Source organism: Macrotis lagotis, chromosome 2, assembly GCF_037893015.1.
Source record: "Macrotis lagotis isolate mMagLag1 chromosome 2, bilby.v1.9.chrom.fasta, whole genome shotgun sequence".
Lineage (NCBI taxonomy): Eukaryota > Metazoa > Chordata > Mammalia > Peramelemorphia > Peramelidae > Macrotis > Macrotis lagotis.
Genome location: NC_133659.1, coordinates 160,596,890 through 160,611,584, shown reverse-complemented (window position 1 = coordinate 160,611,584; position 14,695 = coordinate 160,596,890). Strand labels below are relative to the sequence as shown.

General features: G+C 38.9%; 1 protein-coding gene across 1 annotated transcript; it reads right to left on the bottom strand.

Moving 5' to 3' along the window:
- Positions 1-13,073: 13,073 nt before the first annotated feature.
- LOC141510858 (olfactory receptor 10K1-like) lies at positions 13,074-14,027 on the bottom strand. The gene has a single exon (XM_074220287.1). It carries the CDS (start codon positions 14,019-14,021, stop codon positions 13,074-13,076), a length of 948 nt encoding a protein of 315 aa, XP_074076388.1. The 5' UTR covers positions 14,022-14,027.
- Between the last annotated feature and the right edge of the window lie 668 nt (positions 14,028-14,695).

Here is a 14,695-nt window from a genome sequence, read left to right as displayed (position 1 = left end):
CCTAGCTGTGTGACCTTGGGCAAGCCACTTAACCCCATTGTCTTGCAAAAACTAAAAAAAAAAGGCATGTTTTATACATGGGGAAATATAGTATCTATACCACAGTTTGTTCAACCATTCCCCAGTTGATGGTTATCCCCTCAATTTCCAGTTCTTTGCCACAACAAACAGAGCTGCTATGAATATTTTTTGTACATGTGTAATTTTTACCCTTTTTCATAATCTCTTCAGGATACAGACCCAGTAGTGGTATTGATGGATCAAAGGGCATGCACATTTTCACTGCTTGTTGGGCATAATGCCAAATTTCTCTCCAGAAAGGTTAGTTCACAATTCTACCAAAAATGAATTAGTGTACCAGATTTCTTGCAGCTGCTCCAACATTGATCATTGTCCTTTCTGGTCATATTGATCAATCTGAGAGGTGTGAGGGTGCGGGGGTCCAGCCTCTGTGGGGTCCTTGGAACCTGACAGGAGGGAGAGAGTCGGTGAAATGAGTTGAGTCAACAAGTGGGTAAAGGCAGGAGCAGGTTGACTGACTGTCAGCTGCTTAGATTTATTTTTATAGTCTTAGAATCATACAAAACAAGCAAACTAAAATCATTTCCTTGGTTACAAAAGTATACAATTTTCATCATTAATCACATAGTTCATATGGTTACAAGTTTGATCATGTAGTAGTTACAAGTGTGATTATCAATCATGTAGTTAATTTTCTTGTCCCTGCTCAGACCGTGATGACCTCAACCTGCCTGTTGCCTAGTTTGTTGCTGCATAGTAAAGTTATTAATTAAACAGAACTTTCCTTAGAATAATCTTTGATATAACTTGTTTAATGGAATGCTTCTATGTTTTTGTATCGCATATGTAATGTTTTCGATATGCTCCCTTGACAACCTATAGCAAGGGTAGTTATGTTTGTCCACCTGTCCATTGACTCCTTCAATAACTAATTTTCCTTTCAGCCCTTGTTGGTAGATGCTATGTTTTCTATGACTTTTTATTCTTTGCCAATAAACTAAGGCTGTTAGAGTTCACATATTGGTTGCCTATACTAACTATTCTCTCACCATCTTTATCATATATTCTTGTGTATGATAAGGGGGGCAAAACTGTTAATTTCCATGGAATTCTATCTGAGCCATCTTGTATCTGGTTTCCCTGTATATATTCTGACATCTCCCTGGAACTCCCAGTGCTGTATCTTCCAAAGATTTCATAATGCTGAAGCCTTTTGTATGTCTCAGGGAGAGGCAGTCCTTTTAAATTTGGACAGAGTTCACAATCTGTTTTATTCAAGGAATTTCTCTGAAATCCTTCCTTTATAGTCATTCCATTATTAGGATGAGTAAGTTTTGCAGTCAATAATAGACCTATAAATATAGGTATACATGGAATCCCTATATATATTGAAGAAGGAAATGTTGTTCCATCAGGCAGTGTGACTGCCCTGAGTCTTCTTGCCGCGACTGTGTCAAACAGCTTAGAAACCCTGGCTCCCCAAATTTCCCCCTTTTAGATTTAATTTGTTAGCAGAAAGTTCAACTTGGGCTGTTCGAATTGATCTTATTATAATCTTGAAGAGGACTGGAAGACAAAAAGGAGGATTAATAGAGATAATATAACACCCAAAGATGCTATAACATACATTATTAAATTGCGAGAATTAAAAAAAGACTTCAAGTTTGTTAAAAATTTGGAAGTCACATCAGCAGGAGTCAGAAGAGCTGATGGAGCAGAAGATAAGGTAGATATTTGGGAATGTAATTTTGATAAATCTAATGACAAGTCAGAATGATTCCAGATACCAAGGACATGGTTCTTAACATTGTCCCAGGGAACAGCCGAAGCATTCCATGGCAGAGGGGTAACACAGATAGATTTCAGGGAAAAATGACACCTAGTGGATTGACGAACTTTCAAATCTTGTAACTTATCCCCTAAATATAGAACCGTCTCCTCTAAAGCATTAACCTTAGCTTCTAGCTTCCTATCGATTATTTCTTGTGACATTAGGGCGCGGCAAACATTCTTCTTAATCTGATCCACCATGTGTGCTGTATGCACTTCTTGAATAAGAGCAGTGGAGGCCAAGGCAACAGAAGTTACAATAGCAATTAAGGCAGAAATTCCCAGTATCAGGGAAACTATAAATCTTTTTTTGCTGGGAGAGAGCATTACTGACAACATCTAAAGCAAATAACCCAGAATCATCAGACCATGTCTCACTGAGGGTAGTAGGGAGTAGGATAAAAGAGGGTTGATGGATTACAATAACAGCATTTACATTAGATTTAGAATGAATGCAATTAGAAATTATACAGGCAGTACAGTTAACAACAAATAAATCTGGAGACATTTCTTTTATAATAAAATCAGCATCAGATGGAACTAACAAGAGAGCAAAAGGTGCTGAAACACATGATTGGACAAAATAAGACATATATTCTTGAGCCGGACGTTTCAGTTTTAAAGGTTGAGATGCTATAGAAAGTTTGGAAAGATGGGGCACCAGTCTGCAGGGGTCCAGCCTCCGCGGGGTCCTTGGAACCTGACAGGTGGGAGAGAGACGGCGAAATGAGTTGAGTCAACAAGTGAGTAAAGGTAGGAGCAGGTTGACTGACTATCAGCTGCTTAGATTTATTTTTATAGTCTTAGAATCATATGAAACAAGCAAACTAAAATCATTTCCTTGGTTAAAAAGGTATACAATTTTCATCATTAATCACATAGTTCATATGGTTACAAGTTTGATCATGTAGTGGTTACAAGTGTGATTATCAATCATGTAGTTAAGTTTCTTGTCCCTGCTCAGACCATGATGACCTCAACCTGCCCGTTGCCTAGTTGGTTGCTGCATAGTAAAGTTATTGATTAAACAGAACTTTCCTTAGAATAATCTTTGATATAATTTGTTTAATGGAATGCTTCTATGTTTTTATATCACATATGTAATGTTTTCGATATGCTCCCTTGACAACCTATAGCGAGGGTAGTTATGTTTGTCCACCTGTCCGTTGACTCCTTCAATAACTAATTTTCCTTTCAGCCCTTGTTGGTAGATGCTATGTTTTCTATGACTTTTTATTCTTTGCCAATAAACTAAGGCTGTTAGAGTTCACATATTGGTTGCCTATACTAACTATTCTCTCACCATCTTTATCATATATTCCTGTGTATGATAAGGGGGGCAAAACTATTCATTTCCCTGGAATTCTATCTGAGCCATCTTGTATCTGGTTTCCCTGTATATATTCTGACATCTCCCTGGAACTCCCAGTGCTGTTTCTTCCAAAGATTTCATAATGCTGAAGCCTTTTGTATGTCTCAGGGAGAGGCAGTCCTTTTAAATTTGGACAGAGTTCACAATCTGTTTTATTCAAGGAATTTCTCTGAAATCCTTCCTTTATAGTCATTCTATTATTAGGATGAGTAAGTTTTGCAATCAATAATAGACCTATAAATATGGGTATACATGGAATCCCTATATATATTGAAGAAGGAAATGTTGTTCCATCAGGCAGTGTGACTGCCCTGAGTCTTCTTGCTGTGACTGTGTGAAACAGCTTAGAGACCCTGGCTCCCAACATGAGGGGAACCTCAGAGATGCTTTAATTTGCATTTCTCTAATCAATACTAATTTAGAATAATTTTTCACATGATTATAGATTTCTTTAATTTCTTCACCTGGGAATTACCTTTGCATATCTTTTGATCATTTGTTATTTGGGGAATGACTCATTAAAATTTTTTTTAAAATAAATTTGATCTCCTGAGTTATTTTGAACTAGGTCTTGTATTTCCCTGAGTAGAATCCACATCTTTCACCACCATTCTACTGTCTTGCATAGTTGCTTCTGTTTATATTCCCCACTTAGTTTGGGGGGGGGGTCTTGGAACAAAGTAACCATGGCTCTCATTTATCCTATATTCATTGTTCTTAGGAACCTTTCAATATAGACTGACTGAGAACTCTGAGAAGGTGGAAGACAATGATGGAACAGTCTTCTTTTTTTTAAGTTTTTTGCAAGGCAGTGGGGTTAAATGACTTGCCCAAAGTTGCACAGCTAGGCAATTAGTGTCTGAGGCCGAATTTGAACTCAGGTCTAGCTGCCCCCATGGAACAGTCTTCTTTACTGTTGCTCATGAAATGGAAACGTAATAATACCCAAAACCTAGAATTAAAGTGTCAAAACTAGAAGAAACTTTAAAAATTATTTAATCCAATTTCCTAAATTTTACAGGAGAGGAAATGGAAATCTCATAGAAGGTAAAATTTGACTAAAGTCACACACACACAACATGGGGTAGAAATCCTGGGTAAGGGGATTATAGGATTTGGAACTGGAATAGATTCTACAGAAGGAGAAAGATTTCCTAACTCCCAGAACAGAGTGCTTTCACTTCTTTTGTCTCTTAAGGCTTCTAGTTATCAAGTATTTGATTTTATAAATGATTTTGATTTAGATTGTCTAAGTCAGGCTCACTGTTTCCACTCTAATGGGAATCTCTGTTACTGAAAGAAGATGGACCCATCCTCTGTTTACAGAAAACACAACTAGAATTTGTGATAGGGAGTAAACTAAACTGAATTTTGGATTAGGAGATATTGTAGAGGCATTTGGGTAGCCATAACACTAGAAAGAAGTTATGGGCCAAGTGATAATAAATAATGGAAATGTGGAAACCAGAGAAAAGGAGACTTTATTCTGAATGGTACTGCCAAAGTTTGGTGGCTAATGGTATTTTTCTAAAGTTTAGAGCTGATCATGTCACCTCCCTCCTCAATAAACTACAGAGACTTGCAGTTTCATACAGGTTTAAATAAAAAGTATTCTGACATTCAAAGTCCTTTATAAGATAGCTCCCTCTGACCATCTTACATGTTAATTCCCACCACATTCAATTTGATCCAGTGAGGGTGGTCTCCAGTCTGTTCCATTACCAATATGCTCCATCTCTTAACCCTGGACATTTTCTCTGACTGTTCCCTTTGTCTTAAATGTTCCTCCTCCACTAGGATCACTGAAGTTCCTGATTTCCTTTAAATTAAAAATAAAATCTCATCTCCTACAGAAAACCTTTCCCTACTTCTCTTAAATCTGGTGCCTTCCCTCTAATAATATATATATATATATATATATATATATATATATATATATATATATATATACACTTGTTTGCATACTGTCTTCCCCATTAAATTATAAACTCCTTGAGAGTAAGGACTGTCTTTTGTCTCATTTTATATTCTCTATGGGTAGCACAGAGTAAGTGCTTAGTAAATAGTGATTGATTGATTCATTGATGACTTCTAGTTTTGACTCACTTGTGATGAGAGCCTCTTGAAAAAGCATTGGGAAGAAGTACAATGTTAAGAATGAATAATAAAATTAGCAGAATAACAGAAAGCCTAAATAATTATAATAATCAACATTTTTGCTGATATTTTTTGGTTTGCAAAATGTGCTATCTCATTTGTTTATCACCAACAACTCTGGGAAGTAGATGCTATTATTTTCTCCATTTTACAGATAAGGAAACTGAAGTGAAAAAGGTTAAGTGATTTACCCAAAGTCACACAGCTAGTTAGTGTCTGAGTAAAGACCAAACTCAATTCCATGTCTCTGTCCATTGTGCCACCTATCCATTGTAGTAGGGAACTTAGAAGATCAACCAAATTTAACTATGAGCAATGGAAAATAGCAAATGCCCCACCTAGGGCTTGCCCCTCTCGCTGTTTGATTGGGGAAAAGATGTGTGGGGATGCGTTCTATTGGAAATGGGCTAAACACTCTACTTTTGGATAAAAGTTCTCCCTGTAACTTTTTGTATCATCAACACCTATCACAAGGTCTGTCATAGTAGGTACTAGTGAATACCAAATATTGGTAAATATAGTGGGAAATTGGTAAACACCTGCTAAATAAATAGAATTGTTAAAATTTTTAAAAAATTGGTAAACATAATAAATCCTTGCTGATTGATGGTTTTTAATGTGAATAAGACTTGCACTGTGATCCTGAGTGCTTAGAAGTGGTCACTTTTTTGAAAAATCCATACATTTGAGTGGAATATTCTTAGTAAAACCCTCATAAGGTTAATATTCCCAGTGAAGTCTTCTCAGGGTTAAGAAATACTAAGAAAAACAAACCATTATTCTTTTTTTTAAGGTTTTTGCAAGGCAAATGGGGTTAAGTGGCTTGCCCAAGGCCACACAGCTAGGTAATTATTTTTTTTTTCATTCACTTTTTTTTAATGTTTTTTTTATTCTCATTTCGTACAAATGTTTTTTTTTTACATTAATAAAATATACTTGTTTACAAGTAAACAAAATACCCCTCCCTCTATGAATATAGATAGACTTGCTTGGGCGAAAAAGTAAAGGGGAGAGAAAAAAATTAAAATTAAAAAAAATAATAGTAATAATTGTAGCTATGGCCAGGTGGTGCAATGGATGAAGCATCAGCTCTGGAGCCACGAGCACCTGAGTCCATATCCAGCTTCGTAAACCCAATAATCACCCAGCCATGTGACATGCAAGCCACCCGATCCCCACTGCCCTGCAAAAACCAAAAAGAAGAAAGAAAAAAAAAGACCCAAAATAAAATAAAATAGTAATAATAGTAGGGGTGGCTGGGTGGCAGACAGAGCATTGGCCCTTGAGCCAGGAGCACCTGGGTCCGAATCCGGCCTCAAACACCCAAAGATCATTCTGCTATGTGGCTCCAGGTAGTCCACCCAACCCCACTTGCCCTGAACCCTCTCCCCAAATAATAATAACAACAAAAAATGCGCTTCAGTTTTTGTTCCAACACTATCAACTCTATCGTGAGTGGATCACATTCTTTATGATAAGTCCATCACAAAAGTTACTTCCATATTTTTCCAACGTTGCCATTGCTGATCACAACTCCCTCCTTTCTTATTTCTCCACTACCATGTACTATATTTCCTTTCTCCTTTCACTCTGACTCTGCTGTAGGGTCGCTGAGTGGTGCAGCAGACAGATCCCTGGTCCTGGGGCCAAGAAGCCCTGAGCCCAGAACCCACCTGGCCCTATGGTCCTGGGCAGGCCATCCAGTCCCAGCCTCTTGCAAGAAGTAAAAAAGAAAATATGTTATATCTGAACACTGTCCCGCCATGGTCCATCCTCTCCTCCTTTATTCACATCCCCACCCCTTCCCCCTGCTCCCCCCTCCTTCTTACTCCAGTTGTCTATACCCCATTTAGTATATTTGCTGTTTGCTCTCCTAGCCATCTCTGATGAGAGCAAAGGTTCCCTCATTCCCCCTTGCCTCCCTCCTTCCATATCATTGCAATAGCTCATTGTAATAAAAAAAAATCTTATTATGTGAAATATCTTGGACTATTCCTCCCTCTCCTTTTTCTTTCCCCCTTTCCATTTCCCTTTTTTTCCTATTGACTCCATTTTTACACTATATTTTATCTTCAAATTCAGCTTTCTTCTGTGCTTCAACTATAAAAGCTCCCTCTACCTGCTCTATTAGCTGAGATGGTTCATATGAATATTATCAGTATCATTTTTCTATACATGCAGTTCATCCTCATTAAGTCCCTCATATTTCCCCCCTCTCCTCCAATCTCCATGCTTCACCCGAGTCCTGTATCTGAAGATCAAACCTTCTGTTCAGCTCTGGCCATTCCAAAAGGAACCTTTGAAATTCCCCTGGTTCATTGAAAGTCCATCTTTTTCCCTGGAAGAGGACATTCAGCCTTGCTGGGTAGTTCATTCTTGGCTACATTCTAAGCTCTTTTGCCTTCCGGTATATTGTATTCCAAGCCCTACGAGCTTCCAATGTAGATGCTGCTAAGTCCTGAGTGATCCTGACTGCAGCTCCATGATATTTGAACTGTGTCCTTCTGGCTGCTTGTAATATTTTCTCTTTGACTTGGGAGTTCTGGAACTTGGCTATAACATTCCTAGGGGTTGGTTTTTTGGGATCTCTTTCTCGGGGGGATTGGTGGATTCTCTTCATTTCTATTTTGCCCTCTGCTTCTAGAATATCAGGGCAATTTTCCTGTAGTAATTCTTTGAAAATGATGTCAAGGCTCTTTTCCTGATCATGACTTTCAGGTATTCCAATAATTTTCAAATTATCTTTCCTAAGTCTGTTTTCCATATCAGTTGGTTTTTCAATGAGATATTTCAAATTTTCTTCTAATTTTTCATTTTTTTGGTTTTGAAGTATTGATTCCTGATTTCTGGTAAATTCATCAATCTCCCTGAATTCTATTCTTTGTCTGAAGGATTTATTCTCCTCAGAGAGTTTTCTTATCTCTTTTTCCAACTGGCCAATTTTGCTTTTTAAAGCATTCTTCTCCTCAATAACTTTTTGAACTGTTTTATCCATTTGACCTAAGGTGGTTTTTAGCATGCTATTTTCTTCAGCATTTTTTTGGATTTCCTTGACTAAGCTGCTGACTTCATTTTCATGTTTTTCCTGCATCTCTCTCCTTTCTTTTTCTAGTTTTTCTTCCAACTCCCTCATTTGATTTTCAAAGTCTTTTTTGAACTCTATCATAGTCTGAGCCCAATTTCTGTTTTTCTTGGAGTCTTTAGATGCAGGAGCTTGTGCTTCCTCATCTTCAGACTGAGTATTTTGATCCTTCTTGGGCTCATTTGCAAAATATTTCTCAATGGTCTTCCTCTTATTTCTTTGCTTGTTTATTTTCCCAGCCTAAGCCTGTTTTTTGGGGGTGCTTCCTGAGTTTTTGGGACACTCCCACAAGGGTCTCAGTGTGTGAGGTTCTGTCCTCCCTCCTGGTCTGTGAATGACCATAAGTGCCCCCCTCTGCCATGGGGCTGAGGTGGGGGGGCCTGCTGTTCTATGGGGGGCCTAGACTGGGATCAGGATCTGAATGTGTTCAGAGCCCCAGAGTCCTGTTCCAGAGGCAGAGGACAGAGCTCTGCAGTCTCTCTCTCTTCACTCCCCTCCCTCAGCTCAATGGGCTCATGCCCCAGGGGCTCCTGCTTACTGGTTCCGCCTGCTTCTGTTTCTTGGATTTGGGCTTCAGAAAGACCAAGCTGCTTGCTGTGTGCCCTGAGGGCTGGGCTCCATGTGCTCGCTCTGGCAGAGGTTCCCCCATGCTCTGGCATGCTGTTCCCCCACTTTGTGCCGGTGCTCCCCGGGGTGCAGCTCAGGAGACTCCCCCGCTGCTGTGAGCCTTGGCTCCCAGTGCCCTCTGGCTGCCTCCGGGAGGCTGAAGTTCTTTGGCTCTGGTGGGCTGCCCCTCTGGTGGGCCGCACCTCCAGCCCCGGGGAGCAGAGGCTTTCTGCTCTTTTCCAGGTTACCTTGAGTAGGAGAACTGCCTCACTGGGTCCCTTTGTGGGTTCTGTCTCTCGAAAGTTTAGTTAGAGTCCTTAGTTTATGAGTTTTTATCAGAGAGCTCCTAAGACTTGATCCCTTCATGTCACCATCTTAGCTCCGCGCCCCCCCCTCCCCCAGCTACGTAATTATTAAGTGTCTGAGACTGGATTTGAACCCAGGTACTCCTGACTCCAGGGCCTGTGCTTTATCCACTGCACCACCTGGCCACCCCCAACAAACCATTATTCTTAGAAGAAAAATGTTGCATTCCAAATGAGACTTGTAATGTCACCTGTTTTCTTGATAAGGATATTTTTACTAATAGGGAGGATAGTAGACTGTTCCTTGAAAGATCTTGCATTCCAAGGCAAATTCATAACTTTATGACAAACCTATTTTTACTAAACTTGGATATTACTTCATTATGGTAGTTATAATTCTGAAGGTTATTCTCACCATCTGTATGGGGAGCTAATATGGAAACCTTTCACTCTTTTCTTTGTTGCTGGGGTAGATTTTCATGAGTTGAATGTAAGTCTGAAGACTAACTAATGAGTCAACAGAGAGGATAGGGAGAAGGAGGGGATCGTATTAGGTTATATAATCTTGCTTGACTGACAATTGGGGCAGCTCCTTGATTTTCACTACTGTTGTGAGACTTGGGGTGTGCCCTTCTCTCAAGAAAAGTAAATAAAGATTTTTTTTTCTTTTTGCTCAGAGGAGTCTCTCAGTATTTTTTTTTTTTTTAGTTTTTAGTTTAGTTTAGTTTAGTTTTTTTTGCAAGGCAACGGGGTAAAGTGGCTTGCCCAAGGCCACACAGCTAGGTAATTATTAAGTGTCTGAGGTAGGATTTGAACTAAGGTACTCCTGACTCCAGGACTAGTGCTCTATTCACTGCGTCATCTAGCTGCCCCTCTCTCAATATTTTTTAAATGGATTTTTATCCCGAAAACATTGAAAGTTCACAATTTTATCTAGGTGGGGTCAGATTAGGCCAAGAGATTTGTAGTAACTAGCTCTCCCATTTATCCCCTTGTAACTCCAAAATGTTCTTCAGGTCTGGAAGAAACCTCTGTCTGACACAGAAGTTAATGCTAGTTACCTACCTTACTAAAATTCAGTTTCCTTTATCTACTCTATCAGTGATTGATTTTTATTTTTCTGAATTTCCAGTTTGGATTCTGCTATGATCTGACAAATACCTTTTACTGTCTCTGTATTCTGTACTCTTTTCTGTTTCTGGGTTTCATGTAGACAATTCCAGGCCAGTTGGCATAGTGGAAAGAGCTACTGTTGATTTGGAGTCAGACAATGGGTTGAGATTCTAGCTTTTCCATCTGTGTGACCTTGATCAAGTAATTTATCTCTTTGGGTTTTAATTTTTACTATTTTTCTTATCTTCATATTTCTTACCTAGCTTCCCCTTTCCTCTCAGCATATTTTTGGGGTCTGGAGAATACATTTTTTTTCTTTGTGTATCTTTCATATGGTTGGTTGCTTGGATCTTTAAGGGGTGGCCCTCCCCCCAACTAATAAACCCTATCGGCTTCCTAGTACCTCCAGGATCAAATATAAGATGTTTTTGTTTGGTATTTACAGTCCTTCAGTATCTAGTCCCATCTTACCTTTCCAGTCTACTTGAAAGGAGAATTATTTATCTGATTTGATCACTTTTAGATATATTAAAGACAGATACACTTTCAGATATACTAAATATAGATACACTTTAAAATTCTGTTATACGGTGGTATTATCTCCTTGCTATTCCAATTGTACATGACAGTCATTAACAGGCTTCAAGCATTTTCACCAGCTGGAACTCTTTCCTTTTTTATCTTGACCTCCTAGATTCTCTGATTTCCTTTAAGCCTCAGATAAATTCCACCTTTTAAAAGAAGCTTTCCCCAGTTTTCCTTAATTTCAGTGCTTTCTCTCTTTCATCCTCCTCCCCAATTTATCCTGTACAAATCTTGTTTATACATAGTTGTTTGCATGTTGTCTCTCCCCCCTTCCCATCAAACTGTGAACTCTTTGAGAGAAGAGACTATATTTTTACATTTCTTTGTTACTCCAGAATTTATCACAGTGTTTGGCCATTTTAGGCCCTTAATAAATGCTAGTCAACAGCTCTAAATCCTTTGATGCTCTCTCCATTTGGACTTATTCCCATTCTCTATCTTAATTCTATTCCACATTGTAAAGCAGGAGGTTTTCTCCGGTCCTGCCAATTGTAGGGCAGGAACTCTGGTGGTTTTTCTCCTGTCTGCAGGTTCCTTAATTTGGAGAGACCAAAGGAATATTGTGGAGGCATGGAGAAGAGATTTATCCCAGGGGGGTTTGGGGAGTGTGTGGAGGCATCACAAGGTGAGTATGTGGCTAGATTAACAGAACATTATGTAATTTCTCATATATGACACAGGGAGATAGGAATAGAGAAATGCTGATCTTTGTCCCAAATATCTTTTATAAGTTAACTGAATTATGAAGTAGAGTTACAGGTATATCGCATTATCAACTTTCAGGTTTCTTATCATCCTTAGGTTCATGTAGGACAGAATTTCTGCATTAGCATAGGAGACAGATTATGAGAGTAGAAGAGCTGAAATAAGTAAAGGAAAGGGAAATAGGAAAAGAAAGATGTTAGGTTTTTGGAATATTTAGCCCAATAAAAAGAAAGTTTAGGGTGTTGGGTTGAATAGTTCTCTCTCTTCATATCTATAATGGATGATTATAAGGAGATCATTGACCAGTTAACATTAATTTTTCCCACAGAGAATTGAGCAAAAGAGAATGAGGGGGGGAAATCCAGAAGGGGAATTGATTAGACCAAAGAAAGAAATTTTAAATATTGATTGAATGAATCTATAGTAGGGGTACCAGGGAGAGATGGAAGTGATCATATCAGGCAAAGTAATTCTCCCTTCTTGTCATTTCATGAAAGAGTGTTAGGGACAGAGGAGGGCTTGGTTCCTTACTGTTTTATATGGTAGAGGAGAGAGACCCAATGAATGTAGGAATGAGACATTTTAATTTATATATATATATATATATGTGTGTGTGTGTGTGTGTGTGTGTGTGTGTGTGTGTGTGTATGTGTAATTATTTATTTTCCAACTACATGCAAAGATAGTTTTCAATATTCATGTTTTTGGATAAGATTTTGCATTATACAATTATCTCCCTTTCTCCTTTCCCTCCCCCCCCTTCTTGTCAGCAAGCAATGTGATGTAGGTTAGATACAGATAGCTATGTTAAACATATTTCCTTATTGGTCATGTTGTGAAAGAAGAATCAGAAGAAAAAGGAAAAAACAAAGCACAAAACAAACTTTAAAAATGGAAAATAGTATGCTTTGATCTGTATTCAGATTCCATAGTTATTTCTCTGGATGTTGATAACATTTTCCATCACCAAGTCCTTTAGAATTGTCTTTGATCATTGTAATGCTGAGAAGAGCTAAGTCTGTCATGGTTTATCATCATGTAATGTTGCTGTTAATGTGTACAATGTTCTCCTAGTTCTGCTCACCTCACAGAATGAGATACTTTCGATGGCAATGTGATGAATTTGAGAAATTACATTTTCCTTGCCTTTCTCATTAGAAGAGAAAGGAGGAATGGCCCTGTGGTCTTGGAAATTCTGTCAGATGTTCAAACATTCTGGAAAATTGACTAATCTGCATTGGGAAAGTTGTTTTACCTTCCTTCCTCCTTAGACCTTCAAAGGGTTGAAAAAGAAGATTTATTCATTGTTGTGAGGAAAAAATGTTCTTCCTATGACTCTTCTAAGTGCTGCCTTGAATTCCTTGTTTCTTAAACTGTAAATCATGGGATTAAATAATGGAGTAAGGATGGTGTAGGATACAGAAATCAGGGTGTCCTGACTTGAGGCATAGTTGGTTTTGGGCCGTAAATAGATGAAGGAGGCACAACCATAGTGAACAGTGACAACAATGAGATGGGAGGCACAGGTGGAGAAGGCCTTGTACCTCCCTACAGAAGAGGGGAACTGTAGAATGGCAAATATGATGTGGAAGTAGGAGACCAGAATTAGTAGCAGGGGGATGACCAGGACCAATGCACAGAGCATAAAAATGACCATTTGACTTAGGTGGGTGTGGTAGGAGGCCAACTTGAGGACAGGGGAGATGTCACAAAAGAAGTGGAGGAGCTGGTTGGAAGAATGGAAGGGTAGATGGAACACCAGAGAGGTAATGATGATGGAGACAGTGAATCCACAGGCACAGGCCATGGCCACTAGACACAGGCACACACCTGGGCTCATCAGTACTGTGTAACGAAGAGGATTGCAAATGGCAACATAGCGATCATAGCCCATGGCTGCCAGGAGAAAAGAATGAGAACATCCAAGAAAGAGGAAGGTGAACATCTGGATTGCACAGCCCACAAAAGATATGATCTTCTTCTGGGACAGGAGATCTACCAGCATCTTGGGCACAATAACAAAGGTATAGCAAGTCTCAGAGCAGGAGAGGACAGCAAGGAAGAAGTACATGGGAGTATGGAGGGCTCGGTCCAGTAGGATGGTGGACAGGATCACAGCATTGGTGGCCAGAGTGAATAGATAGAGAAGGAGGAACATCACAAACAGAAGCCGTTGTATCCCAAGCAGAGATGAGAAGCCAAGAAAGACAAATTCACTCACAGCTGTCTCATTGGTCTTCTCCATAGAGGGAAGATTTCCCTGGGGGAGTTAGGGAAAGGATAAGAGACACCCTGCAATGAAAAACCATGGAAAGAAAGATTTCATTCAACATTTATTAAGCATCTACTATGTGAAAGGCAGAGTACCAGTTGCTTATGAAAGAGAAAGAAACTTTTGTCAACCTGGATTGAGTAGAATTTCCTTTAGCAGAATAGGATATGAGTCTGCACAAGTCAGTTCTACCAGACTTTTAGTTCCAAACCTTGTTTCTTCTTTAGTGATCATCTATTCAATATCCATGAAGATGCTGTATGAATCCAACAAAGCATTTCAGTCTCCAAGTTCAGGAACCATGGATCTCCATTACCTTTTCAAGTTATGCATCAAACTGCCATCAGGATAAACTTAAATACTAGTTTCAATATGTCACTCACTACCCTGTTAACACATTTATAAATCTCTAATCTCAATTTTAGCAGATCTAAATTCCATTTAAGGCCCTTGGTACTCTTAGGATTGTGGCTAAAGAATTGAAAAAAGATCTAAAAGTAGGAAAGATGACAAGCACTTATTAAGTTTCTAGCTTTTTAAATTACCCCCCACCCTTTTGTCAATAAGGAAACAGGTACAGAGATGGGAACTGACTAGGTCAAGGTCATACAAGTAATACATTACATAAGTGATGTTGTATCTCTAAA